Below are 27,641 nucleotides of genomic sequence, written 5' to 3' on the forward strand. Positions count from 1 at the left end.
CGGGCTCCTCGCTCCGCTCTGCTCTGCTCCCTCCTTCCATCACCCCCTTTTCCTTCTCTGTCCCCCCGTCCCACTCTCCCTACCCCTTCCCCGGCTGAGCGTCTCGCTCCTCTTTCTGCTCCTGCCTTTCTCCCCCAGTTCCGTTGGTTCCCGAAGATCTGGCCGTGTGTGGGGGCTCGGACTTGTTCTCTTCCCCCTCAACTTGACTCTGTTCTGCTAAGCCTGGTTACCTGCGCCTCGCTGGCTTTAAACCTCTCTCGAGTTGCATTTTGTTCTGGTTAAATATAAAGAGTCATTTGAAAGTTGGATCATTTTTGCTTTAATACGCGATTGTGTTCTCCACTTCTCGTCTAGACAAAAGGCTTCGCTCGCTATAATTTCTTAGTCATTTTTCCAACCTCCTGAAACTTCAGGAGGAAGTCAATGTAGCACCGTGTATTGTGCAACATACAACTTGTGTGGGACCCTTTTTGTGTCTCTAAATATTTCTAAAGTGTCTAAAATATTTCAAAGCTTGAGCATGATATTTAATTTCCTAGCTGCAAATTCTTTGCCCCCTGATTTCCCTAAACTTAAAAACCCGAGTGTATAAAATAATACAGAACTGTATGTGGCTTATTGTTAAAGTGACTGGTTACTTGTTACTCAGAGCTTGAGTGCCCCTGCACACACACACACGCACACACTCTCCCTCTCTCTCTCTTAAAACGAGAGAGGACTGTATAGCCAGTTAGAGTAACTCGCCTGAAATCTGTTTCTTGTTCTTTCAAAGCCAGAAATTACTTGTGTTTGTGGCATGCATCTTTTGTGACTGTTTATGAGACAAACCTCAAGGAAGTAAGTCTGTGTGGCTTTGTGGCTTAAAGCAGCAGTGTAACATTTTTACATGTTGACATTTTAAAACAGAATTGCAGATTTTGTTAAGACAAATAACCGTGAGGTGTAAGGAATCAGGACCCAATAGACTGACCAGACAGCAAGTGTGAAAAATCGGGACAGTGAGTGGGGGGGTAATAGGAACCTATATGGGAAAAAGCCCCAAATATCGGGACTGTCCCTGTAAAATTGGGACATCTGGTCAACCTAGGACCCAATCCTGCAAACACAAGAACGAGCACTCCCAATGGGACAACTCATTACAGGATCAGACTTGAAATTGATAAATCTGGCACTAGCATAAATTCTTCACAACAGAGAGTAAAGAACTCTTAAAAGGTAAAGCACCCTTCTACTGCTCAGATAGCCAAAAAGAATCCCCTAAGTGGTTCTCAAACATTTGTACTGGTGACTCCTTTCACACATCAAGCCTCCAACTGCGACCCCCCCCCTTATAAATTAAACACTTTTTAATATATTAACACCATTATAAATGCTGGAGGCAAAGCAGGGCTTGGGGTGGAGGCTGACAGCTTGCAACCCCCCTCGTAATGACCTTGCGACCCCTTAAGGGCACCCAACCCCCAGTTTGAAAATCTCTGCCCTAAACATTATTAGTTTTTTTCTTTAATGTAGGTATTTTAGTTAGATCAGGTTAAAGTAAGTAATGAGTGTCTATTAAATGCCAGGGCTTTATCAGTTTTTAGTTTTCATTCAGACTGTGCCATATGTAATTCTAGTGTGTGGGAGGGTCTTCTAAACTTTTGTGGTAATGTTGTTTGTAAGGTGACCAGACGTCCTAATTTTATAGGGACAGTACTGATTTTGAGGTCTTTTTTCTTATATAGGCTCCTATTACCCCCACCTCTCATCCTGATTTTTCCTACTTGCTGTCTGGTCACCCTAGTTGTTTGGGAGTTTTCTTTAGCAACACTGTCATCTGATCCAAATTTTCAGGAGTGTGGCCTGTCTTCCTAGTCAAATATTTCCAGTGCTTCAGATCTGTCTATGAAAGGCACAGTAGTTGTGTGAAAATGCTTAGGAGCTTCACACACACACACACACACACACACACACACACACACACACACACACACACACACACACACACACACACACACACACACACACACACACACACTGTACATGAATAATTGATATTTGAGGCAGAGAGCTTTGGCTTCTGAGCTCAGCTAATCAAGGGTGTATGTGCGCTGAATCTTCTTTCTCATTGAATCACATGTGCCTTTGCAGTGGACTCACACCCTCCTTGTGTGTGAAAGCATCAAGATGTTATTAAAGGGACCCACCCAAGATGGAAGTTTAAATACCGGTTTGTTTTGCTCTAAACACACCCCTACGTGATTACCTGTTGGAAGGAGGCCAATGTAAATTAACTTCAGAACAGGATCACGGGGCCGACTTATAGCCTCCGTGCCTAGTAATTATTGCAACACAACTGAGAGCAGCATCAGGTGGCTGATACTGGCTGGAACTGAGATGGTTTCACAACCTGACAAAATGCTCCAAAGGCAGTTGCAACAAGTGGCCTGCAGCCTTCTGCTTTAGGGCGTTTAAAGCTCACAGGATTTTGAATAATGTTGGGAGGCCTCAGATAGGAAATGTAGAGCAGACTCTAGCTGCACAAATTCTGTGTGCGCGTATGTAAGTGCCAGATAATCAGTCTGCAACCCTAATTCTGGTTTTCTCCCCCAAAAGCCAGAGGTCATTCTGGGGGGCAGCCTGGAGGCTGGGGCTGTGGTCACTGTGGCAGATCCACAGCTGGCATAAATGGTGGTATTTCCACTGACTTCAGTGGAGCTGTGGCAGCTGAGGATCTGTTCTCTTATGGTTATACACGTGGGCCCCCCACCAAGTGACCAGAATGATGCAGCCTCCCTGGCACAGATTATCTGTGCTGCTAGTAGGAATAATCCATGTGGAGAGTGATCCTCTTACCAATCAGGATCTAGTCCTGTACTGTGGTATCTGAGCACACAGCTGTGAGGCTATTTTGGAGCCATTTACACAATGCACCAGAATTTGGCCCCCAGTGTCAGGTACAGTGATATGATAAAACACATTAGCTGCTCAGTTTCATTTTTGTCCTCTTAAAGCAACCCTTCCTCCCAGTCTTCTGGAGGATGCACTGGTGTGTGATGGAAGAAAAATGATAGAAAAGGGCAGGGGAGGAGAGATGGGTGTAATGAGTGGGTTCAGCAAGCTCAGGTGAAGTGATTATGGCCAAGCTGCTTCTGTCTAGAAAGTTTTTAAATTCCAAGCACATACAGGAGTGGAACTAGGTAAGTTCCTGGAGGAAAGGTCCATCAGTGGCTATTAGCCTGGATGGACAGGGATGCAACCCCATGCTCTGAGTGTTGCTAGCCTCTGTTTGTCAGAAGCTGGGGGTGGATGACATGGATCACTTGATGATTGCCTGCTCTATTCATTCCCTCTGAAGCATCTGGCCATTGTTGGAAGACAAGATGGACCATTGGTCCAATCCAGTATGGCTCGTCTTATGTTCTATCTTAAAATGCAGTAGCCTGCTCGGAGAACTAGGAAAGCGATGGTAAGATACCAAAAAACCCACAGTGACCAGGGAATCAGTTACACTGGAGCTTAATGATATTTAATACAAAAAAACCTGTTAATGCAACACTATAAAGCAGGGGTTCTCGACATTTCCAGACTACTGCACCCCTTTCAGAAGTCTTTGTCTTGCCTACCTGCAAGTTCCACCTCACTTAAAAACTACTTACAGTCAAACCTCGCAATAACGCGAAATCGCATATAACGCGATCATAGGTTGGCTCCCCTTTAAGGCATAATACAGTACTATACCAGTGGTCCCCAACACCATGGCAGGGAAGAGAAGCTGCAGCCCCGCAACTGCCGGGCACAGAGAACTCCGAGGCTGCGGGCGCCGGTGCTCTCTGTCCCCAGCAGACACGGGCCGCAGCTTCTCTCCGGCTTCTCCAGGGCTGTGGGAGCCGGTGCTCTCTGTCCCCGGCAGGCGCGGGGCTGCGGTGTCTCTCTGGCTTCAAGAGGAGCCCCGGCTCCCCGCCTGCCAGGGACAGAGAACTCCGGGACTGCAGGCGCCGGTGCTCTTTGCAGGGCTGCCCGGGGGGGGGCAAGAGGGGCAATTTGCCCCAATCCCCGGGCTCCGCAGAGGCCCCCACGAGAGTTTTTCAGGGCCCCTGGAGCGGGGTCCTTCACTCGCTCCAGTGGGCCTGGAAAACTCTTGCGGGGCCGGGCCCCGGAGCTTCTTCCACTCCCGGTCTTTGCTGGCGGGGGGGGGTCCTTCTGCTCCAGGGCGGAAGGACCCCCGGCCAACAAATTACCGCTGAAGCGGGACCTGCTGCTGAAGTGCAACCTGGTCTTCAGCGGTAATTTGGCGGCGTGGGGCCCCTCCATTTCGGGACCCGCTGCCGAAGTGCCCCGAAGACCCACAGCAGGGGCCCCCCGCCACCGAAGAGCGGGCTGCACTTCGGCAGCGGGTCCTGCTTCGGTGGTAATTCGCTGGCGAGGGGCCCCTGCCGTGGGTCTTCGGGGCACTTCGGCGGCGGGTCCCGGAACGGGAGGGCCCCCCGCTGCCGAACAGGGCCTGCTCTAGACATTTAGCCGCGTGGGGGGTGCCCTGCTGCTTGCCGGTCCTGCGGCTCCGGTGGACCTCCCGCAGGCGTGCCTGTGGATGCTCCACCGGAGCCGCAGGACCAGTGGACCCTCCGCAGGTACGCCTGCAGGAGGTCCACTGGAGCCGCCTGCCACCGACAGCCCCAGGCCTCCAGAATCCTCTGGGCGGCCCTGGCTCTTTGTCCCCAGCAGGCTGGAGAGAAGCCGTGGCCTCGCACCTGCTGGGGACAGAGAGTGCCGGCGCCCGCAGCCTCGGAGTTCTCTGTCCCCAGCAGACGAGGGGCCACGGCTCCTCTCCCCTGCTGGGCACTAGGCACTAGGGGCACTAGGCGGCGCACATCAATGCACCGCATTGGGGACCACTGACAAACTGACTGGTTTGAAACCCCGCTATACCGCGACCCCGCATTTAGCACGATGGAAGTTTTTGGACCCCAAACATCACATTATAGCGAGGTTTCACTGTACTTACAAAATCAGACATAAAAATACAAAAGTGTCCCAGCCACACTATAACCGAACAATTGCTTAGTTTCTCATTTTTACCATATAATTATCAAATAAATCAATTGGAATATAAATATTGTACTTACATTGCAGTCAGAGCAGTATAAACAAGTCATTGTATGAAATTTTAGTTTGTACTGACTTTGCTGGTGCTTTTTATGTAGCCTGTTGTAAAACTAGGCAAATCTCTAGATGAGCTGATGTACCCATGGAAGACCTCTGCATACTCCTACGGCCACATGTCCCCCAGGTTGAGAACCACTGTTATAGAGCACCCAGCATTTAACCAATACATAGTGAATAGTCTTGGCCGAGAATTTAAAATTCAACTCCCTGCTCAGGCTGTGCGAAGTTCTGGATACTCAACCACTGTAACATTACCCCCTTGTTTACACTCTTGTAGATATTAAAAGTTACACGTTTGCCAACCACATTATTAATATTTTGCCGGTCACCTTTTAAATTCAGTATGAGAACTATAACTTGAGTTTCCTGGCTATTGTGCCTGTTGGTTCTTGGCTGCAATGCTGCACTTTTGGAGGAGGGGGCAATTTAATTTCTTTGGGATTTTAAAAAGGAAGAACATGAGTGGCCACTGAAATGAATGTTTATAGATCAGAGCACGCTATGGTCTGTAAGGAAAGTAATGTCTGGCAGATGTGCTGCGTGTTAAATTCCTTTGTGCAATTTCTTTATTTAAGCAACTTTTCTTTTTCAAGCTTAGTAGATCATACATTCTGTAGCGAGAAGACAGCAAATAACATTTTTGACTGAGTATCAGAGGGGTAGCCATGTTAATCTGGATCTGTAAAAAGCAACAAAGAGTCCTGTGGCACCTTAAAGACTAACAGACGTATTGGAGCATGAGCTTTCGTGGGTGAACACCCACTTCATCAGATGCATGTAATGGAAATTTCCAGAGGCAGGTATAAATATGCGGGCAAGAATCAGTCTGGAGATAACGAGGTTAGTTCAATCAGGAAGGCTGAGGCCCTATTCTAGCAGTTGAGATGTGAACACCAAGGGAGGAGAAACTGCTTTTGTAGTTGGCAAGCCATTCACAGTCTTTGTTTAATCCTGAGCTGATGGTGTCAAATTTGCAAATTTTTGACTGAAAATTTTTGATCCAAAAATAAGAAACAGCTACATAAACTTTCAGCCCAGAAGTTCTTTTGTTTGAAATTGATCCGCTGGAAACAGGGGAACGAAAGTACAGTCTCAGCTGTGAATGTAGCTTTGCTGTCAGGAGTAATGTCTTCCAGGCGTGAGGTGGTAGCATTGCCCTGTAGTCTGGTGCTGATAGTAACCTGGACAGCACTCTTAGCTCCATACTCAGGTGATGTCTTCCCCACTAAAGACTGTGTTGCAGTGGGATAACTTAATGCAGGGCCAGCTTTAGGAAGTGCGGGGCCCAATTTGAACAGTTTCGATGGGGCCCGGCAGGGATGACTTAAAAAAAGAAATGTAAAAAACCACATGGGGCTTGTATTCACCGGGTGGTGCTCCAAGTCTTTGGTGGTGGGTCCTTCATTCGCTCCAGGTCTTCAGCGGCACTGAAGGATCTGCGGCTGAAGTGCCGCCGAAGACCTGAAGTGCCACCAGGTGAGTAAAAATTAAAAAGGCGCCTCTAGCCAGGGAAGGGATTCTCACTGGGTGCGGGGCCCTCTTAGGCGTGGGGCCTGATTCGGGGGAATTGGTGGAATAGGCCTAAAGCTGGCCCTGACTTAACGGGTGTTGGCTATCCTGCTGGAGAATCCTAGTGGAGGCTATCCACGAGGTCAGCACCATACCTAGCCTGCGGATGACCTCACCTGCCTCACGGTAAGTCTCCACTAGCTTTTTACAGTGGAGTCGCTAACATTGAAGATGAAACCTTGGAGTCGGATCTTGCTGGACTTCAGTTGGGCTACTTGTGTGAGTAAAGTGAGCAGGACTTGGGCCTTTGTCTTGAAAGAGTCTCTCTGAAGCTGCGCAGCATGCCACAGCCTGTTCATATTGTAGGTGTCTGTGCCTCCCCTTCCCCCCCGCAGAATAGCTTTCTAGCCAGAGACATTCCCCACCACCAAGCTTGCTATGGGGCGGTCCGCTGAATGGAAGCCAGCTGTATTTATTTTGCTTCTTCTGCCCTGCTAGTGTGGGAGAAGTGAGCTGAAGAGAGAGGTAAAGCTTGACTGGGTAGAGATTCTATTGTATAATAACAAATCTCTAGACGTCCTGGCTTAAGTGCCTTTAAAAGTCTCCGTCTGCTCTCAGATGGTGCACAAAGCTGAGTGACTTTGCAGCTGGGTTCACTTAAGAAACAATTTATTCAGCTGCTGCTCTCTCCCGAGCTGAACCACTAAATTCTGACACTTGTACCAACTGGGTTTTACTTAATTGAATCCTCCTTCACTCCTGTATAAAATGTGCTTGATTTCACCAGCACCCCATCTCCCACAAGTTCACACCCATGCAAGGTGGGTATATACGAGATCATGGGACCTTTTTGCATTTCTCCATAGATGTGCTGGTACATGGATTTTAAAGACAGACTGGTAACATGTTTCAAGAACATTTTTTAAATTAAACCTGAAGACTAATTGGTGCATTGTTATGCTCCGTTACGTAGTCAGAACTCTTGGGCATAAGCTATGTGGTGGTTTTTCCTGGTCCCCTTGAAGCTCTGAAAAAGAGTTCTTTGCAGGTTTTGAGCATATGCTACTGACCCACCCCTTGGAAAATCTTGTGTATTCTTGCCTCTCTGTTGTTTGAAACACTCTCCAAAAATATTGCGGATGTATTTTTTTTTCCCTTGAGGATAACAAAAATGTAGCAAGGAACTCAAACAGCTGTATTTAATTTTTTAATTAGAGTTTGCTCCCAGTATACTTCCTTTGGAATCGATAACAATCCATACATTTAACATCCTGCTGCCAAAGCACTATCCGAACTGCCTACGACCCCAACCCAGCAAAGCACTGAAACACATGCTTAACTTTGGTCTTGCACTCTTGGGATAGTTTCAGTTAGCATGAAGCCCCAGATGCTTGAAAAGTCATTGCACGAAAATCCCAGCTTTCATTTAAAAATCAAAAGTCAGTATCTAGCTCTCACAGTTGTGGAGAAAAGCCTGAAAATGTTGATCTAGTGTACTCTAAAAGCTCAGAGCGCAAATAAAAACAAACACAAATTAAAAATAATAAAGATCTCATATTTTGTTAGGCCCTACACATTTTAAAAAGAAACAACAAATAAATCTTGGGGTTGAAATGAACAAGACTACTTGTGCTTAAAGATAAGCATGTGCTTAAGGACATTGCTGGATCAGGACCTAGGTTAGTCCGTAGCAATACGTCAGAAAATACTCAAGGAAATTACTAAGAAGTGAAATAGCATAGCATAGCTTTGTTTGAAATACTTTCTTGCATAAATTGTAAGTTTCCCGATGTTTGCATCATCAAAAACAAACAATAGCTATTTAAAAGTTGAAAGCAATTGACCTCCCCCCGCCCGTGTTTCAGTTCAGCAAACATTAATTTGCATATTTCTCTCACACAAATGATCCGAACGGAGCTGCACTGAACGTAACTTTTATATGTTCAGTGTAGAGATGCTGTCATAGAATCATAGAATATCAGGGTTGGAAGGGACCTCAAAAAAGGATCAACTCCAACTAAATCATCCCAGCCAGGGCTTTTCATGCCTAACCTTACAAACCTCTAAGGAAGGAGATTCCACCACCTTCCTAGGTAACACATTACAGTGCTTCCCCACCCTCCTAGTGAAAAAGTTTTTCCTAATATCCAACCTAAACCTCCCCCCTGCAACTTGTGACCATTACTCCTTGTTCTGTCATCTGGTACCACTGAGAACAGCCTAGATCCATCCTCTTTGGAACCCCCTTTCAGAGAGTTGAAAGCAGCTATCAAATCCCGCCTCATTCTTCTCATCTGCAGACTAAACAATCCCAGTTCCCTCGGCCTCTCCTCATAAGTCATGTGCTCCAGCCCCCTAATCATTTTTGTTGCCCTCCGCTGGACTCTTTCCAATTTTTCCACGTCCTTCTTGTAGTGTGGGGCCCAAAACTGGACACAGTACTCCAGATGAGGCCTCACCAATGCTGAATAGAGGGGAATGATCATGTCCCTCGATCTGCTGGCAATGCCCCTACTTATACAGCCCAAAATGCCGTTAGCCTTCTTGGCAACAAGAGCACACTGTTGATTCGTATCCAGCTTCTCGTCCACTGTAACCACTAGGTCCTTTTCTGCAGAACTGCTTCCTAGCCACTCAGTCCCTCGTCTGTAGCAGTGCATGGGATTCTTCTCTCCTAAGTGCAGGAATCTGCACTTGTCCTTGTTGAACTTCATCTGATTTCTTTTGGCCCAATCCTCTAATTTGTCTAGGTCCCTCTGTGTCCTACCCTCCAGCGTATCGATCATTCCTTCCAGTTTAGTGTCATCTGCAAACTTGCTGAGGGTGCAGTCCATGCCATCCTCCAGATCATTAATGAAGATATTAAATAAAACAGGCCCCAGGAGCGACCCTTGGGGCACTCCGCTTGATACCGGCTGCCAACTAGACACGGAGCCAACTAGACATGTCATTTCCAGGGAGAGGCATTTAGCTAATGTGAGCTCCTTCTCACTGGCTGGTTATAGGGACCAGATCAAAAATACTGTAGGCTTAGGATAGGGTGACCAGATGTCCCATTTTTATAAGGACAGTCCCGTTTTTGGGGACTGTTTCTTATATGGGTGCCTATTGCCCCCGTCTCATTTTTTCCACAGTTACTATCTGGTCACCCTGGCTCAGGATAAACTCTGGCGAACGGGTTCCAAATTGACTAACAGTTATTGGTACCCAACTTGATACCTGAAGGAGATCTCATTTTCAGATAAGTCTGAGTACTTGCCCTCTGAAAAACTTGCCCTTCTAAGGAGTCCTTTGTCTGGCACTCAAAACCCCTGTTCTTCTGAGAATTGAGACCTTTGTGTGTCTAAGTAAGTAAATTCTCAGTGAGCAGGTGGACTATATGGTCAAGTGTTGTAAGATCTCTGGCAATATTAGATGATTGCATAATTTTTAATTCAGATTCCCTGGAAGTTGGGCAAAAGTGGGTTTATTCCATTTTTGCTTTTTAGATAAAAAAAAAAGTCTGAAAATAGTTTTTTTCCTTTCTCGTGTGGGTGGGTGTGGTTCTGCTTAGTTGTTACGTTAGAAATTCAGATGGCGTCAGTGTTGTTTTTCCTGTTACTCTGTAGATGCCTGGGGGATCAGTAGCATTATTAGGTCACAGATGCCAAGGAAATGAAACTGTAGCCACTTCTGTACATCATAAAACAAAAAAAACAAACAAAAAAGACGCAAGCCCTAATCTTTCCGTTTTAGGTTGTCCATATCGATGGAACTATTGATCCTTATTGACGTATGGTCCGGCTATTGTCCCATTTGTGGGCATAGCTGTTTGCTCCAGGGCCTCGCCTTAGCAGTATCACAGGATGTGACATTCTGTGTAGGGAACTGATGAGAGGGTGTGACCAGCAGCAGTTATGTTGTAATTCAGTTACACTAATGCTAACATACTGGTTTCCTGACGGTTTTTATCCCCAAATATGGATGTAACATTACTTGGATGTGTCGTGCAATCCCTGAGTAAGGTTGTACTGTGCCCACGTCACACAGCAGAAGCAGGAGTGTCCATTATGATGCAGGGTGGGAAATAGTTTCTCTTCTAGCCCCTTGTTTTCAGAGACTCCAAAACATGCAGTTTTAGGACTGAAATTTTCCATGGCTAATCTATGCCCAAGAGAGAGTGAGACTAGCCACTTTTGAAGCAGAAAGTGGGAGAAACAATATTTGTGTTACTGTCTTAAAAAAAAAATCACAACTTTTTTTAACCCATTTAAACTATAGGAAAACTGGATGACATTTTAAAATTTAAATTTGGCCTGGAAATGGTGAGAAGTAGCATGGTCCCATGGACGGGGTCTATTCCTTGTTCTCCCACTTGGGCAAATCACTTAATCTCTCTGTGTCTCGATTTCCCAATCTGTAAAAGGAGTATAATACTCCACTTTTTTTGAGCTCTGTGGATGACGAGCCCTGTATAAGAGCCATCTGTTAGTATCAGAACATGGCCTTGATTTGGAAAAAAGTGGTTTTGATTTGCCAAAGTTATGGGCACTGCGGAAATTATGTATGACGTGTACATGGGAGAGATTTTCCTTAGCAATTTAGCTTGTGTACATGGCCGCGATTTGGTCTCTGAGCTGGGACAAAACTTGGCAACCTTAAACACCCTTAACTTCAAAATTACAGCAGTGACTTTTCATTCCTCATACTTGTCTTGATGTTCAGCTCTTGATTATGTCTTAAAAGACAAGGTAAAATTTTGGTTTCCTCGCTTCTCCCAGTAGTTTTGCGCGTATGTCAGTCAATGAAGGATGGTATCTTTCTCCTCCATGGTAACTTAATCTTTTCTTCGTGGACATGCTGTCCTAAGAAGGACCCTACCGCTCATGTTAGCTTCCTTCCAGATGGGGTGGTGATCACTGCTTAGGGATTATAGATAACAGACACTAATGCTTTTTTTTTTTTTAATTTTATTTTTTCTTAAATCCTCTTGTCTCTTTTCCTACTTTAAAAAACAAACCCTTAGAAAGTTCCATACAAATGAGGCACATTCAGAGAGCAATGAAGTTGCACAATGCAGCATTCAAAAAGCTAGGAAATTGGAAAGTTAGAGTAAGGATGAACACGCAACTTTAGCTCTTCCCCCTTGTGTGCATGCAGGGTTACGCTGCCTGCTTTAATGAGGCACTGACCGTTTTTGCCTAAAAATGTGCAATTTAGTCCTTTTAACTCCCGACCGAGTGAAGTGAGGCCTCATCATCCGCTCCAGGAGGCATTTCTCTGTCTGTAACGTGATTACTCTTGATCATCACTTGGACCAGTTCCAAAGTTTCAGGCACCAATAGGCAGAACCCTGTTGATTTGGGTGAATATTGGAATAGCCACTTCTGCATAATGAGATGTTTAAAACTCGGCAGGTAAAGCATGGCCGTAATCTGAAAGGTTGGGTAACGGAGCCCAGCCGAGGTAAGCACAGAAGCGTGTGACTCTGCAGAGAAACTCCAAAGAGGAGAACTTCCTATCCTAGTCCCTGTCAAGCAGCAGCCAGGTTTTATGGGTTTGCTTTTTGCCCCACAAAAATGCTAAAATTTAAATCAACTTTCAATTCCTGTAACATTCCCCCCATGACTTAACCTCACATGCCCTTGTTTCTTTATGCAGCTTGTCATAGAACGTACACACACACATCTCTGGGAGGCCTCTTCATACACACACATCTCTGGGAGGCCTCTTCAATTGTGTAACCTGAAAAGACAGTACTTCCACCTCCCATATGATACTGGAGGCTGTCACGCTGTCTGGAGTGGCTCATGACTCTGAGTGCCTACCACAGACAGGGCAGAGTGTTAGACACCCCAAACTAGTGGCTTGTTCTGGAATTAGATTTCACCAAGCCAGTAACCAATGTGATCTCCTGGATTACCATAACCATCTCACCATGGAGTCACAGACAGTCTCCTTAGACTCTCCTGTCTATCTTGTCACCCAGACAAACTGGACTTATGATAAATGGTCACTTACCCAAAAGACCACACCAGGTTCAGGTTGCTTCCAGTCCCAAGAGACCAGTCACTTACTCCCAGTTCAGTTGGTGCCCTAGATCTTACACCAAGGACAACGCCTGTAGCCAATCCTGTAATAAACTATCTAGAGGTGTATTTACTAGGAAAAAGGAATACCAGACTTATTTACAGGTTAAAACAAGCAAACATACACAAACCAATGGGTTACCATCTAAATCCAAAGAGTGACAGAGTTGTAGTGATCTGTCAATTCAAAGTGTCTTTCAGGGTAGGCCCAGGAGTCAGACCCTGGAGATCTTTTGTTTCAGGTTAGAGCCTCTGGCCCTTTAAAGTTGAAACAGCCAAAAAGATGGAAAATTTTCCTGTGGCTTTGTTTTTATTTTCTTCATTCAGCTTCTAAGCCGACAGGAGGTGCTTCCTTGCAGGTAGGATTTCCCAGGTGCGATAGGGCCGTTAATCAACCCTTTGTATGATGATGATTCTTTATGGGCCATTTGATATCCATAGCCCTTCTGGGTGGACAAGGTGATGATTCCGGTGCCTGAGTTCACAAGTTCAGGGCAAACATTTTTTAAAGTTATAAACCAAAATGTACGTGTTTTCTTATAGCCTGGAAACCAGGAATTACAAGGGAGATAAACACAGGCAGCAACTGACAAGCATTTCACAGTGTCTAAACACTGAATACATTCTTAGGAGACTAATACCTGCTTTGAGCAAAACGAACATACAGGTGACCTGTGCTGGTCTCTAGGTACGAGGTTGTTCGTTCTTAGCGCGGTGGTTCTTAACCTGGTGTGCACGCATCCCCTGGGGGTGCGAGATGCTCTTTCTGGGGGTGTGAAACATGCCAGATTTTTTTAGAAGGTAAATCATTGAAAACACAAATTAAGCAAATTAAGTGTGTAATTTTTCATGTATTCTTAATTTTACTGCGAAATTAGAATTCTATATTTATTTTCTCTCTTTCATTCTATAGTTATGATATTTGTAGGTTTAAAGAACTGATCTAATTCAGTGATTTGTGATAAAGGGTGCGAGAAGATGTATTTTGAGAACCAAAAGGGTGCAGGCTGCAGTAAAGGTTAAGAATGTCTGCAGCCTGGGCAAAAGCTGGCATCCGGCCTGCCGGCATCACAAAGTCAGTTTCAGGTATCCTCTGAGGCCATGTCTACATCTAAAATTTTGCAGCGCTGGTTGTTACAGCTGTATTAGTACAGCTGTATAGGGCCAGCGCTGCAGAGTGGCCACACTTACAGCAACCAGCGCTGCAAGTGGTGTTAGATGTGGCCACACTGCAGCGCTGTTGGGCGGCTTCAAGGGGGGTTCCGGGACGAGAGAGCAAACCGGGAACGCCGCGGTTTGCTCTCTCGGTCCCGGAGCCACCCAGCAAACCGCAGGGAAGGAGACCTGCTTGCTCGGGGTTCCGAGACCGAGAGAGCAAACCGGGAACGCCGCGGTTTGCTCTCTCGGTCCCGGAGCCAGCCAGCAAACCGCAGGGAAGGAGACCTGCTTGCTCGGGGTTCCGAGACCGAGAGAGCAAACCGGGAACGCTGCGGTTTGCTCTCTCGGTCCCGGAGCCACCCAGCAAACCGCAGGGAAGGAGACCTGCTTGCTCGGGGTTCCGAGACCGAGAGAGCAAACCGGGAACGCCGCGGTTTGCTCTCTCGGTCCCGGAGCCAGCCAGCAAACCGCAGGGAAGGAGACCTGCTTGCTCGGGGTTCCGAGACCGAGAGAGCAAACCGGGAACGCCGCGGTTTGCTCTCTCGGTCCCGGAGCCACCCAGCAAACCGCAGGGAAGGAGACCTGCTTGCTCGGGGTTCCGAGACCGAGAGAGCAAACCGGGAACGCCGCGGTTTGCTCTCTCGGTCCCGGAGCCACCCAGCAAACCGCAGGGAAGGAGACCTGCTTGCTCGGGGTTCCGGGACCGAGAGAGCAAACCGGGAACGCCGCGGTTTGCTCTCTCGGTCCCGGAGCCACCCAGCAAACCGCAGGGAAGGAGACCTGCTTGCTCGGGGTTCCGGGACCGAGAGAGCAAACCGCGGCGAAGCTGGTTTCCTTTCCCGGTTTGCTCTCTCGGTCCCGGAACCCCGAGCAAGCAGGTCTCCTTCCCTGCGGTTTGCTGGGTGGCTCCGGGACCGAGAGAGCAAACCGCGGCGAAGCTGGTCTCCTTTCCCGGTTTGCTCTCTCGGTCCCGGAACCCCGAGCAAGCAGGTCTCCTTCCCTGCGGTTTGCTGGGTGGCTCCGGGACCGAGAGAGCAAACCGGGAAAGGAAACCAGCTTGATTACCAGAGGCTTCCTCCTTCCACGGAGGTCAAGAAAAGCGCTGGTAACTGTCTACATTGGATTACCAGCGCTGGATCACCAGCGCTGGATCCTCTACACCCGAGACAAAACGGGAGTACGGCCAGCGCTGCAAACAGGGAGTTGCAGCGCTGGTGGTGCCCTGCAGATGTGTACACCTTCAAAGTTGCAGCGCTGTAACTCCCTCACCAGCGCTGCAACTTTCTGATGTAGACAAGCCCTCAGTCCAGTATTCAGACTCTGTTTGCTCTGCATTCAGGCCCCAGTGGTGCCAGCAGCCTGGGAATCCAGAGCAGACACAGTCTAAATAGGTGAAAGTGGAAAATTGCAGCCACCAACATTTAAGCCTCATGCAGTGGGGGCAGTATGGCCTGTTGGCTAGGGCACTGCACTGAGAGGCGAGGCCTGGGGTCTGTCCCTGGCTCTGCCACCGGCCTGCTGGCTGATTGTGGACAAATCACTTGACAGTTCTGTGCCTCAATTTCTCCATCTGTAAAATGGAGGTAACGACACTGACCTCTTTGTAAAGCACTTTGGGGTCTACAGATGCGAAGAGCTAAGAAAAGCTTGGGATAATTATCTGTACAAAGCAAATTGCTATGCAGAAGCCCCGTTATAGTTTGACCAGCCAGTGTGGTTGGGAGCAAATGGTAATAGAACTTCCTAAAGCATGCCTGTGCCAAGCTAGGCTGTGTCAGCACTGGCCTTTCCCTTAGGATTTCCCACTTGGGGCAGCTCCTGGGGGAGCCCTGGTGTAGCAGGCTGGGAGTCTAGCGCTGTTCACTGGCTCGGAGCAGAGTTGGACCACATGGTGGTGAAAACACTGGCAGCTAGTCCACACTAGTGCTTCCATCCTCAGCGCTACCACTAGTGCCCTAAGGCACCCGGGGACAGACTTTCACCTCATTCTGGTTTAACGCCATTCATTGCAATGGAGTTATTGCAACATTTGATCAGCAGGAGACCAGCATCAGGTCCACCGGCTGCAGCGCACCCAAGGATGGTCCTGTGGTTATGATACCAGCCAGGGACTGGGGAGGTCTAGGTTCAATTCCTGGCTCTGTTACAGACTTGCTGTGTAACCTGGGAAGCAGCTCCTCTGAGAGGAGACTTGGGGGTGGATGCTCAGCTGGACATGAGCTTCCAGTGCGACGCTGTGGCCAAAAGGGCTAATGTGAGAACAGGCATCTCGAGTGCTAGTAGAGAGGGATTTTACCTCTGTATTTGGCTCTGGGGTGACTGCTGCTCAAACACTGCGTCTAGAACTGGTGCCCACAAGTCAGGAAGGAGAAGGTTCAGAGAAGAGCCAAGAGAGCGATTAAAGGGTTAGAAAACCTGCCTTACAGTGCTAGACTCAAGGAGCTGAATCTATTTAGCTTAACACAGAGAATGTTCAGGGGTGACTTGATCATGGTCTATGAGTACCGGTACAAGGAACAGATATTTGATAACGAGCTTTTCAGTTTAGCGAACGTACAACCAGATCCAGTGGCGGGAAGCATATGCGCCGACTTCGTGGGTGCTCCAGCCCTGGAGCACCCATGGAAAAAAGATAGTGGGTGCTTTGCACCCACCAGCAGCCAGCACCCCTTCTCCCACTCTCCCAGCACCTCTCACCCACCACAATCAGCTGTTCCGCAGCATGCAGGAGGCGCTGGGAGGAAGCAGGAGGAGTGAGGAGGAGGCGTGCTCGGGGCAGGGAACAGAACTGGGCAGAGATGGAGAGGGGGTGGGAAGAGGCGGAGTGGGGGCAGGAAGAAACAGGGTGAGGGTGGGGCCTTGGGGGAAGGGGTGGGGTGGGGGCGGGGTCTGGGGCTGAGCAGGGGTTGAGCACCTCCGGGGAAAGGAGGAAGCCAGCGCCTGTGGCTGGCAGGTGAATCGAAGCAAACCCAGAGTGGAAATAAGGTGTACATTTTTAACCGTTAGGGTAATTAGCCATTGGACGTTTGTGTAAAAGATCTGCTCAGTTCATCCAGAACTGAACTCAGGGCAGTGCTCAGGCCTGTGTGAAGCAGGTCAGACTGGTCTTAGAATCTCTCAGCCTGGGCTCTGCCCATCCCACTGCTCGTCAGCCAAACCTCGTCAGACCTGCCTAACCTGTACCTTCCCTTTCCCCTCATGGTTTGGTTTGGGGCGACAGAGGGAAGCCCTCTTCTTTTCGGTCGGCAACCAGGTGCCATTTCTTCATGGGAGCAGGGACTGGGGAGTCCAGGTTCTATTCCCGTGGCAGGAAGCGAATTGACCACGGCGCCGGGTACCATCTCTTGTTCTGCGCTGTTTGCTCAGTCTGACTCTTCCATTGCCAGGTGTCATGTCTGTGCGGCTCAGCTCCCTGCCTCCTGTGCGGCTGCTGCCCCTCCACCAGGAACTCCACCATCTCCCGCCTCATCTTTACCTTCTTCCTGTTCCTGGGCACGCTGGTATCCATTATCATGATCATACCCGGTGTGGAAGAGCAGCTGTACAAGGTAAGCAACATTTCCAGCGTCCTACCCTGCCCCACTGACGTGGGACCTCTGAGCAAAGGCAGAAGCCAGGAGTGAACTGAGGGGGGCGGGGGCAGGTGTCAGAAAACGTAACAGGGGAAAGAGGATTTAAATATTGAAGTCTCTGACATTTTGAAGAAAGGAAAAACTATGTTAATACTTAGCACTCAGTGTTCCCATCCCACCGCCCATAGATCCTAATGTGCTTTATAAAGACAGGGTGTTGTTAACTCTCCTTTCAGATGGGGAAACTGAGGCACAGTGAGACAAAGTGACCTATCACCCAGTTCTCACAACTCGCTGTCCATTGGGCCATGCTGCCTCAGTCCCATCCTGGCATTGTAACTGGCTGAGTAACCAACAGATCATGAAGACTAAATTAATAGATTAAGTCTAAATTATATTCAGCTCATTTGCCCTGTGTTCTGCAGCTCTTAGAATGTCACCCTGTAATTCCTGCGTGGAGGCCAATCGCTTGTGGTTAACTGAGGGGATGTATTTCAGGACCACAGCCAGTCTTCAGATGCCCAGTGATGGAGAATCGACCACATCCCCTGGGAAGATGTTCCAGGGGTTATTCACCCTTGCTGTTAAAAATGTGCATCTTAACTCACGCCACCCCCACCCCCACCCCCACCCCCAGCCCCATTGCTGAAAGTGGTCCCTCCATATTAAGGCTGAGGCTTACTGGTGGGAGATGATACTCTCACTACCAGAACTGTCCCTGTCTTGTGGACTGCACCCTCTAGCGCTGCCTGGCTGCACCCTTGCCAGCAGCACATTCACTAAGTGTTTTCCCCCAAAGAGGAACAGTTACTTTTCTGGTGAGAGCTTTGTGAATTCTCGTCAGTCCTTGCGTGCAAGCTAGAAAGGGACATTGTGAAGCCAGTCAGACTCTGGCTACCAGCTCCCTTTGCCTAAACTTGTAGAGAATTAAAGGCCCCTGGCCCTGCAAATTACTCTGCCTCTGTGCAGAGCCCATAAAGAGTTTGCCAGCACAGAGCTGCTTGCAAGACTGGGACCTATTTCCCCTGAAATCCCAGTTAAAAAGGAAAAGCAATTACCTAACATGGTGGAGTGTCTGGGATATGGGAGGCATGGGTTCATAGAATATCAGGGTTGGAAGGGACCTCAGGAAGTCATCTAGTCCAACCTCCTGCTCAAAGCAGGACCAAGCCCTAGATGGATTTTTGCCCCAGATCCCTAAATGCCTCCCTCAAGGATTGAGCTCACAACCCTGGGTTTAGCAGGCCTATGCTCAAACCACTGAGCTATCCCTCCCTGCTATTCTGTTCCTGGTTCTGCTGCTAGCCTGCTATGTGACCTTGGCCAAGTCACTTCCCCTCCCCTCCCATCCCTTTGTTTGGCCTATTAGCTCAAGGGATGGATTGACTCTTATTTTGGGTTTGTCTGCATGGGGAGTTATTCCAGAATAGCTGTTCCTGATTAACTCAGTTCCAGAATTAGAATGCCTTATTCCAAATCAGCTGAATGCACTTATTTTTTGGAAGTTGGTTAAGCTAATTTGGAGGCACTCGTTCTGGAATAAGAGCATCAACATATGCAATTGATCTGGAATCATTAATCCACTTCAGATTCACACCTTACTTAATTCTGGATTAATTTTCATGTGTAGACAAGTCCTCTGTGTAAATTCAGTGCCTAGCACAGTGGCCCTGGTCTTGGTGGAGTCTTTAGGTGCTGTTCTGAGGTAATGTTCTGAGGTGCTCACAGAACTGTTTTCTCCCTGTCTCTCCTTGTAACAGCTTCCTGGCTTTTGTGAAGGAGGCAGCTCAAGTCTAGGCATCCAAGGTCGTGTCAACTGCAAGTCCTTCCTGGGTCATAAGTCTGTGTACCGCATGTGCTTTGCAACGGCTGCTTTCTTCTTCCTCTTCGCCTTGATCATGATCTGTGTGAGGAGCAGTAAGGACCCAAGAGCAGCAATTCAGAATGGGTGAGGCACGCTGTGACTTATCTCACCTCACTGATGTTAACAGGAAGCACTTCACTTAAAGTCACAATTATTTTAAAATGTCCTTGGCATGTTACTGACGGAGCCACTGATTGTTCGCAATGAAGTAATGCAAAAAAATCTTGTCTGCTTTATACTGCGGATGCTTTTTCATCTCCCTGGTGGGAATCTGCTGGTCAGTTTTCAAGGCTAGAAAGAAATCATCTGGTCTGACCTCCTGTCTAATGCAGACCACAGAACCTCACCAAGGATTTCCTGCAATGAAGGCAATTAGGATTCACTTTCTTTGTAGGGAAGGATATTGAGTCCAATAACTAGGCAGCGCCCCGGTTTTGCGTTCTGTTTCTCATGCTCTAGCCCACTGCACTGTTTAGTTTGCAAACCCTGCAGGGGAACTGGTGCAAAGGTAAATTTCATAATGGTAGGTATGTAACATTTCTCTCAAAATAAACAAAACACTTTAAATTTTGGCCCTGAACTCCCTGCAGCTCTCATGGTCAAAGCAGATGTTACTGCAGGGTAATAGCCTCCCGCTGCTAGATAAATACTGCAGTTCTTACTCATTTTAAAGCAGGCGTCACTGATCTATGACTGCTCTATTCCATAACGTGCTGACTGGAGCTTTAATTATTTTCCCTGGTGAAAGCTGCTGCAAGAAAGGAATAGTCCTTCTGTCTAGCATTATTTAATAGCTGTATTCTGATTGGCTGCTGCGTGTAAACTTTCTCTTTTCCAAGCCAATCACAGAGCAGCTTATCGACAAAAGCAGATTTTTTTTTTTTGAAAGGTAACTATTTTCCTGACCAGAGAGAAGTGTGACTTATTATTGACTGGAAACAGGGCAGGAAGCCAACACCTGCCCTAGATTCTGTGCACTATAAATAGCATGAGTCAACTGCACTCCTGTTCTCTGGTTCCACTCCAAGTAGTAATAATGAGTGTCAGTGGGTGTAGGACTTGGCCTGGATGGGCCTCGCTAGCTTGCTTCCCTTCCTCGATCTCAGGTGGCTTTTCTTACCTCTTGTCTTCCCACCCAGGTTTTGGTTCTTCAAATTCCTGATTTTGATTGGAATCACAGTGGGTGCTTTCTATATTCCCGATGGATCGTTCACGTCAGGTAAAGACACGTACCTGTATAAACACATCCAAGCCTAGCTGCAGGTTATGTGCAACCTAGGCTGTGCCTTGATATAATTGATACAATTGTACAATCAGTGCTTACAGGCTGCTCCTGCTGTTGGTCTTGAACGATATCGGGACGTTCTCAGGCGAGGTCCCTGGCCTCTCAGACTCACTTCCCTTGGTGGTCTGCTGGACCCCAGCTTCAGGTAGCTCAGGGCCTTGGTGCAATGCTGGCTCACACTGAATGAGTGTTGATTTTAATTGGATGTGAGCCCCCCAGGTAATGACACCATAGATACAGGGGTTCTCAGTGAAAATTATTTGGTGGCCTCAGAGTGCAGCCACCAACTCTTGCGGGTGGCCGCTCTCACATGTTTCCCTGAAATACTTAATTAGCTTTAGGAAAAACAAAACAAATGTGCACATAGACACGTCCAAATGATTGTCATTTACTTATTGCTAGCTAGTAAGTCTGTTGTGAAAAGTGATATTAACAAACACACACGTATCACTATTCACAGTGGACTTACTCAGCCTTGGAAAGCATGGGGACAAATTAAGCCCTGGATGGGGGCCAGATGCGATGGGGGTGGGGGAGTGGGTAGCCGGGGGAAGCAGCTGGGGAACAGAGCCTGAAGCTACATGGCTAGAGCCTGGGGCCTGCTGCCATGCAGCTCCAGAGCCCAGGACTGGTGCCCGAATCCCCATGACCAGAGCCTGCTGCCCTGCCACACAGGGCTGAAGCCCAAAGCCTGAGCCCCACCACCCCTGGGAAAATGAGGAACTCACTGGCTGCCTGGTCCTCCAGCATTGTGCCCCAGGTATCTGCAGAGGGGGGCAGGGCCCAACCCCTGCTGGCAGCCCCAGCAACCAACACCAAATAGTGCACCTAGGAGCACCAGGGAGTGGGAGGGGCCGCTGTGTGTCCCCTCCCACCCCCCTAATCACAGCCCAAGAGGCTGTGACCACAAGAAAAGTCCTGGTGGTCACATTTGAGGAATGCTGTCATAGAAATAGCTACAGAACACCCCCTCACAGACATACCATGTGCTTTGGAAGGTCTGATTTCTGGCAGAACATTTTAAATTTTTTTTTCATGATTTTTGGCTGTTAAAAAGTACTACAGAAAAGAGTTCTACTGCTTAGTGCCCTCTGATGCAGGGAAGGGAAAATGCCCATTGCCTGTTGGACTAGAAGCAAGGCAGATAATTTAACTGGCCAATAACCATCGTATTCTTCACTTCCTCTCTTGTCGATACATGGAACTTCTCCAGTTTAAAGGTGTGTGTTTAAATTGATTTAATTATACTGGTGCCACATTCTTATTTTGGTTTAAACCAGGCTTATTTCGTTTAGTTTAATTTGATTAGGAACAAGTGTAAATGAAACTGGAATAATAGTGTCCATACATGGATCTGTACCAGTGCAGACGAAGCCTTCACCTCTGAGCTGTAATGAAGCAGTAACTCATGCATGCAAATGGTATCTCAGCTCCACGTACAGCACAGGGAACAGCTCTATTAGCCATCAGCTCCAAAAGTAACCCAAGCGGAGCTGAAATGGAGCTGCTGTTTGTCAGGCTGGTCAGAGCATCATCATGCTCATTGGCATGAAAGGGCGAGAGTCGCAAACAGGGGCAGCTCTAGATATTTTGCCGCCCCAAGCACGGAGGATCCGCTGGTCCCGTGGCTTCGGCCTGCGGGAGATCCGCTGAAGCCGCAGGATCAGCGGACCCTCCGCAGGCAAGCCGTCGCAGGCACCCTGCCTGCCGCCCTAGCGGCGACCGGCAGAGAGCCCCCCGCAGCTTGCCTCCCCAGGCAAACGCTTAGAGCGCTGGTGCCTGGAGCCGCCTCTGGTCACAAACATAGGAACACGGGAAGTGTCCTTACCAAGTTGCTAAACTTTTGAGCAATGCTCATTCCCCCCAGCTGAGGGCAATGGTGCTTACTAGCTACAGAAGCATGGTATTAATGCCTTTTTACTGGCTCATGCACACAGCCTGGCATGGATAGGAAAGTCGCTGCTGGTGGGTGTGCACCCTGCGAGCCAGGACAGGACACAGAAGGAAATGGCTCTCTCCTAGTGGCTGAGGCAGGCTTTAGGATAGCTTAGCTGACTGACAGCAAGAAATAACTTATGAAGCAAATCCAGTACTGATGCTGCTGTAATCCAGCCTGGCTGTATTCTGTGTCTCAGCAACTGGTTCTTGTTTGTGTAAGGGCTGGTCTACACAGGGGAATTAATCCAGAATAAGGTAGGATGTGAATTGGTAGTACTAGAAATATTCTGCTATAGCCGCCTGGGTGGACACTCTGATTCTGGAATAGCTCTTCTGGTCGGTTTTCCTGCGTAGACAAGCCAGAAGAGTTAACAGGGAACAACATGGTGTCTTGCAAGATGCACAGCAACTGTAAGCTGGTTGATAAAGTGTGTCCCTTGACAGCTGCCTTATGGCTGCATGTTCGTGGGCTGGCCCCACTGCACTCTGCCCAGGGCATTCCTGTTTTGTGGACACAGTTATTTGCCCGCAAAGTTATTACCTAGAGTGCAGCTGCCTTCTGTGGTAGGAGAAAATTTCCCAGCATCCCTCTCTCCGGAGAGAGCAGGGCTTTCATGGCTCCAGATCTTGTTGACAATACTGGCTCGTCAGTCTGGTGCAGCCGTTTTCAGTGCTGGGCTTGGAAGCATGGAGAAAGCCCTTCAACATGGGAGTGGGGACCAACTCTGTCCTGAGTATACTTCCTAAACCTCCCCATGCCACGCTGATGCTGTGTCTGTTACGGCGCTGTCCTCTGGCCCTGGGCTTGTCATGCACCCTTTCTGTTCATGCTTCATATTACGCTTCTGTGTATAAAGCGTTCATCTATGTTTGAATCAATTGCAAATGGTCCAGGGGGTCACAGAGTTGCTTATAACCATTTACAACAGCTTCTACTGCTGTGCTTATAACCCTGTGTAATACGCCCTCACTCCTGTCTGCAACGTGCTGTAACATCTATCGACCCATTGTCAATGTGGAGCCTTCATGCAAAGTGTGGCCCAGTTTCCTAGGTTGTGGCCCTGGATGGGAATAGTCCGAGTGCTGTGAGAGGGATGTGATGGGGGAGGCACCAGGGGAGCTTTCCGTGCCCCCATGGGATTGCATGTGTCCCCTCCACAATGTGTGTGATCGCTTCGGAGCCGACTGAGTAAGGAGGCGCGTGGAGAACACACCCAGAGTCCGTAGTGACCCTCCCCCAAGGCAGCTGTGCTACAACTTCTGCTTTCAAGGAAGGTGAATGGTTTTCACTCTTCCATTAAACGTGCATTTGTTTGCCCGTTACATTAGCTGGAGTTGTTCGCATTGTGAATCAGCAAGTGATGACGTAGGTGAGTGTATGTGTGTGATAGAAATATAAAAACAAACCCCTCCATTAGCCGGGGCGGGGACAGAACGTCCATTAGTCCTGCCACAGGAAATTATCTCCCATTTCTCTGCCAAAGCAAAATTCCCGTTTGGGAAAAAATATCTAACTAGCCGCTGGCACAGCTTCAGCCTTTGGGAGCAGACTGGGATGTAATAGGATCAGTACTCTGTGTCTGATCACATGGGCACGCTGGCAGCACAGCGACATAAGAAAATGACTCTCCAGGACAGAAGGGTTCGTGTGTTCCCTGATCTGGTTCATCCGTGCGGTTAGCGTGCTTGTGCTTGGCTGTGAAAAAGAAGCAGGGAGGGGGAGAGCTCCATTAAATGGAATAATGTGGCATGGTGAGGGATCCTTCGGGTCCCAGACTGGCTTTCTGTTGCAGGTGAGGGCGTGGCTGTCTCTAGTGCGGTCTCAGCCGAGGTTAATTGATTGTTACAGCGACTCTGTCGCTGGGCTGTTTGATCTCGGACTGGCAGACCGGTCTGTCTATTGCTGGATGCTGTTTGAAGAGGCTGCCAAGGGTGGCATCCGGAGCATTGGATGGAAGCTGTTCCGGCAGAGAGTGGTAAAAATCCAGCTGAACAGCAGGGAGAGGGAGAGGGAGCTGCTCTCTAGCCAGAGATACCGGTGGTTTGTTGACTCTCCCTTGACGGGTGAGTTCAGATTACAGGTCAACAGGTTCACAGATTCAAGCTAGTTCTTCAACCCCCAGAACAGCCATAGGAGGCACTGCCCAGTCCTGCAGCTCCCCCAGATTGGTCCTGTCCTCCCCTGACCCTTCCGATCCTGCCACACCTCTTTGCTGGGCCCAGGTCTTAGGGCTTCTTTGGTTTTGCTGATTAACCCAGGTCTTTACAGACATATTAACCACCTCGCCCCAGCACTCCCTGGATGCTTGTTCCAGGGCCAAGCTTGGGGGGCAGGGACCATCTTTCTTTTCTGTTTGTGCGGGGCCCTGCTCTGTGACTGGAGCTCACCACCTCCAGTGCGATACAAATATTAACTAATGCTCTAAGCTGAGCCCTAGGATAACCCACAGATATCTGGGGAGGGCCAAGCTAGCCTTGTTAGATGTGTTCACTGTCCTGAATTGACTGGCAATGGGGTACAAGCTGGTAGGGTGTTATCTCCACCCAGGCAAAGTTGTGTCCTTGACTCAGGTTAGCTAAGTCTGGTGACATGTCAGTGATGACATGGAAATTCTGCTTTTAACTCAGGATAACAGCATGAGTTCAGCTCTGGCTCCCAGGTAGGCTTTAACCGGTGCTACAAGCCAAGTTGCAGTGTCTTCCCTGCTGTTTTAAATCCCAGTTACGAGCACACCTCTTCTGTAGTTTAGCCAAGGACCCAGCATGGGCTGAGGGAGAAGAGAAGCTGGTCTAAAGCCTGCCGATGAAGTCTTAAGCACCCTCTTCTGCAGTAGAAACCTTCCCTTGTTTCCCAGAGGATGGACAGCTGTCCATAATCTCTCCTCGGAGCTGATCTCCGTGCAGAGATCATCTCAGGAGGATGCACTGTGGACTTGCATCACTGACACACACTGAGCTGGCGTCCCCTCAGCAGCTCAGTGCTTGGGCAGAGACGCTAGGAAGACGTCTCTTCTCTTGGCTTCATCCACAAGGGACTCATTGGTATGATCAAGAACGTATAACAATTCCCAGCATTAGCTCCTTTCTCTCTTTCTCCCCACTCCAGTGTGGTTCTACTTCGGCGTGGTGGGGTCCTTCCTCTTCATCCTCATCCAGCTCATCCTCCTGATTGACTTTGCCCACTCCTGGAGTCAGATCTGGCTTCGTAATGCGAACGAAGGCAATGCCAAGGGCTGGTATGCAGGTCTGTATGGAGCGTATTCTGGTAGATCCACCCAAGTAGATTCCTGTCTCTTCGTGAAATGGGACAGATAAGTGGATTGGGGCCCCTTTAGTGTTAAAATCCAATCAGTCTAAAAGTTGAGTGGGACCTTGCTCCTGCCCGTTGTGGTGGCTTAAGGATCAGGTTTCCCTGCTGGTAGCTTTTCTCTTCCCTACAGCTGTGGGACCATGCAGGAGGACAGGGAAAGTGACCACGCACAAGCTACAAAAACAGACTAACCCCTTCCTGTGAGTTCTAGGGATCTCGGGTAACTTGTGCCAATAGCAGGTCCACAACTTTACAGGGTGTGAAACCCATGCAGAGCATGTGACGTTGAACTCCAGGCTGGTGTCTGAGCCCAGCCTGGTTCTGCCCCCCTGTGCGGGCCCCCAGAGAGCACTGCACCCAGTTCCGTCCTCTCTTCTCCCCAGCCCTCTTCATCTTCACCTTCACCTTCTACGCGGTCTCCCTCGCGGCCGTGGTGCTGCTGTACGTCTACTACACCAAGCCTGATGGCTGCACGGAGAACAAGGTGCTGATCAGCCTCAACCTGATCTTCTGCATCATCATCTCTGTTGTGTCCATCCTGCCCAAGATCCAGGTGAGGGGGGAACCGGGCGGCTGCTGGAAGCCTGCCGCTGCACAGGCTGCTTCACCCCCTGCAGCTCGCATGCCATCTGATGGCTGAGCAGGGAACAGCGGCTGAGCTGCATGCATGGCTTAGGCCCAACGGCAGGCCCAGTTCGTAATGGCGATGAGTTGCTGATGCCGAAGTTGGTACAACCCAGCCTCTGTGAAACAAAAGCCCCTCATCTGGCATGGAGACCTCCCCAGCTCTGGCCTGGTTTCAGATAACACCTCCCCTGACTTAGCTCTGGGGGAGAACCCCATTTCGGATAACAGAGCCCTGGCTTTACAGGAGGCCTCAGTCCTGCCGAGCCAGCCAGCCATCATCTGCAATCAGAGCTAGTCAGCATGTCTGCAGCCTGCATTCGTGGTGGGGCAGTGGAGCCAGCTTCTCAGATTACCCTCTTGCCCCCTGGGGGGCCAGCACCCGTCTCTGCTGGACTGGCTGAAGTGATGGACTCTTGGAAGCAGAGTTAATATTCAAGCAATAGTCTGCAGCAGGGTTGCTCAGATCATGGTTCACAAGCTGTGTGTGGCCATACAGAGCTTCTCAGCAGCTCCAGCAGTGTGTGCTGGGCTCCCTGCACTCTACTTGTGTCTATCATTCTCTGTGCTGCCTGATATGGGGAGTGCAGAGTGACTGGGCCTGTAATGCAGGGCCTTGCTGTGGGATCTTCTCGTTCCTTGAAGCAGCCAGGAGAAGGGGAAGAGGAGAAGGGAGCTTCTTCTGCTCCTCCTGGCAGCCAGCTTGGTGAGATGGGGAAGGGTGGAGATGCTCTGAGGCTGTGCCATAAGCTGGCATTGGTGGGTAACACTGGTCCAGCCTCCCAGATTGCTGAGCCGAGGTCACCTGGTGCTTTTTGGTCCCTCCGGTCGCTCAGCACTGAGGACCCCTGGCTTGCAGTGTCATCAGGACTGGGCAGGGACGTCTTGCAGGATTGTATGATGCTTCTAATAACCCAGCACAAAATTAACGTGTGGAATTTGCTGCCACAAGACCTCACTGAGGCCAAGACATGTCTATTAATGATGAGCATATCGCCAGTTACACTACGTAGTGGTGTAAAACCTTCTGCTTCAGGGCATAGACCAACAACTGACTGTTTGGGATCAGGAAGAAACTTTTCCTTCGGGTAGGTTATCCCAGACCTGCTGCTGTGGCTTCCTTCACCTCCCTCTGAAGCACGTGGTGCTTTCAGTTCAGACTTGCTGG

At 48.9% G+C, this 27,641-nt stretch overlaps 1 protein-coding gene across 1 annotated transcript in view; it reads left to right on the top strand.

Moving 5' to 3' along the window:
• Nucleotides 1–27,641, top strand: part of SERINC2 (serine incorporator 2) — a 35,578-nt gene that overhangs the window by 191 nt on the left and 7,746 nt on the right. The window contains exons 2-6 of the mRNA XM_030539297.1: nt 17,267–17,428; nt 19,213–19,400; nt 20,456–20,535; nt 25,646–25,783; nt 26,233–26,402. Of these exons, the coding sequence (XP_030395157.1) occupies nt 17,267–17,428; nt 19,213–19,400; nt 20,456–20,535; nt 25,646–25,783; nt 26,233–26,402 (738 nt within the window). The remainder of the gene's footprint in view (nt 1–17,266; nt 17,429–19,212; nt 19,401–20,455; nt 20,536–25,645; nt 25,784–26,232; nt 26,403–27,641) is intronic.

Source organism: Gopherus evgoodei, chromosome 20, assembly GCF_007399415.2.
Source record: "Gopherus evgoodei ecotype Sinaloan lineage chromosome 20, rGopEvg1_v1.p, whole genome shotgun sequence".
Classification (NCBI taxonomy): Eukaryota; Metazoa; Chordata; order Testudines; family Testudinidae; genus Gopherus; species Gopherus evgoodei.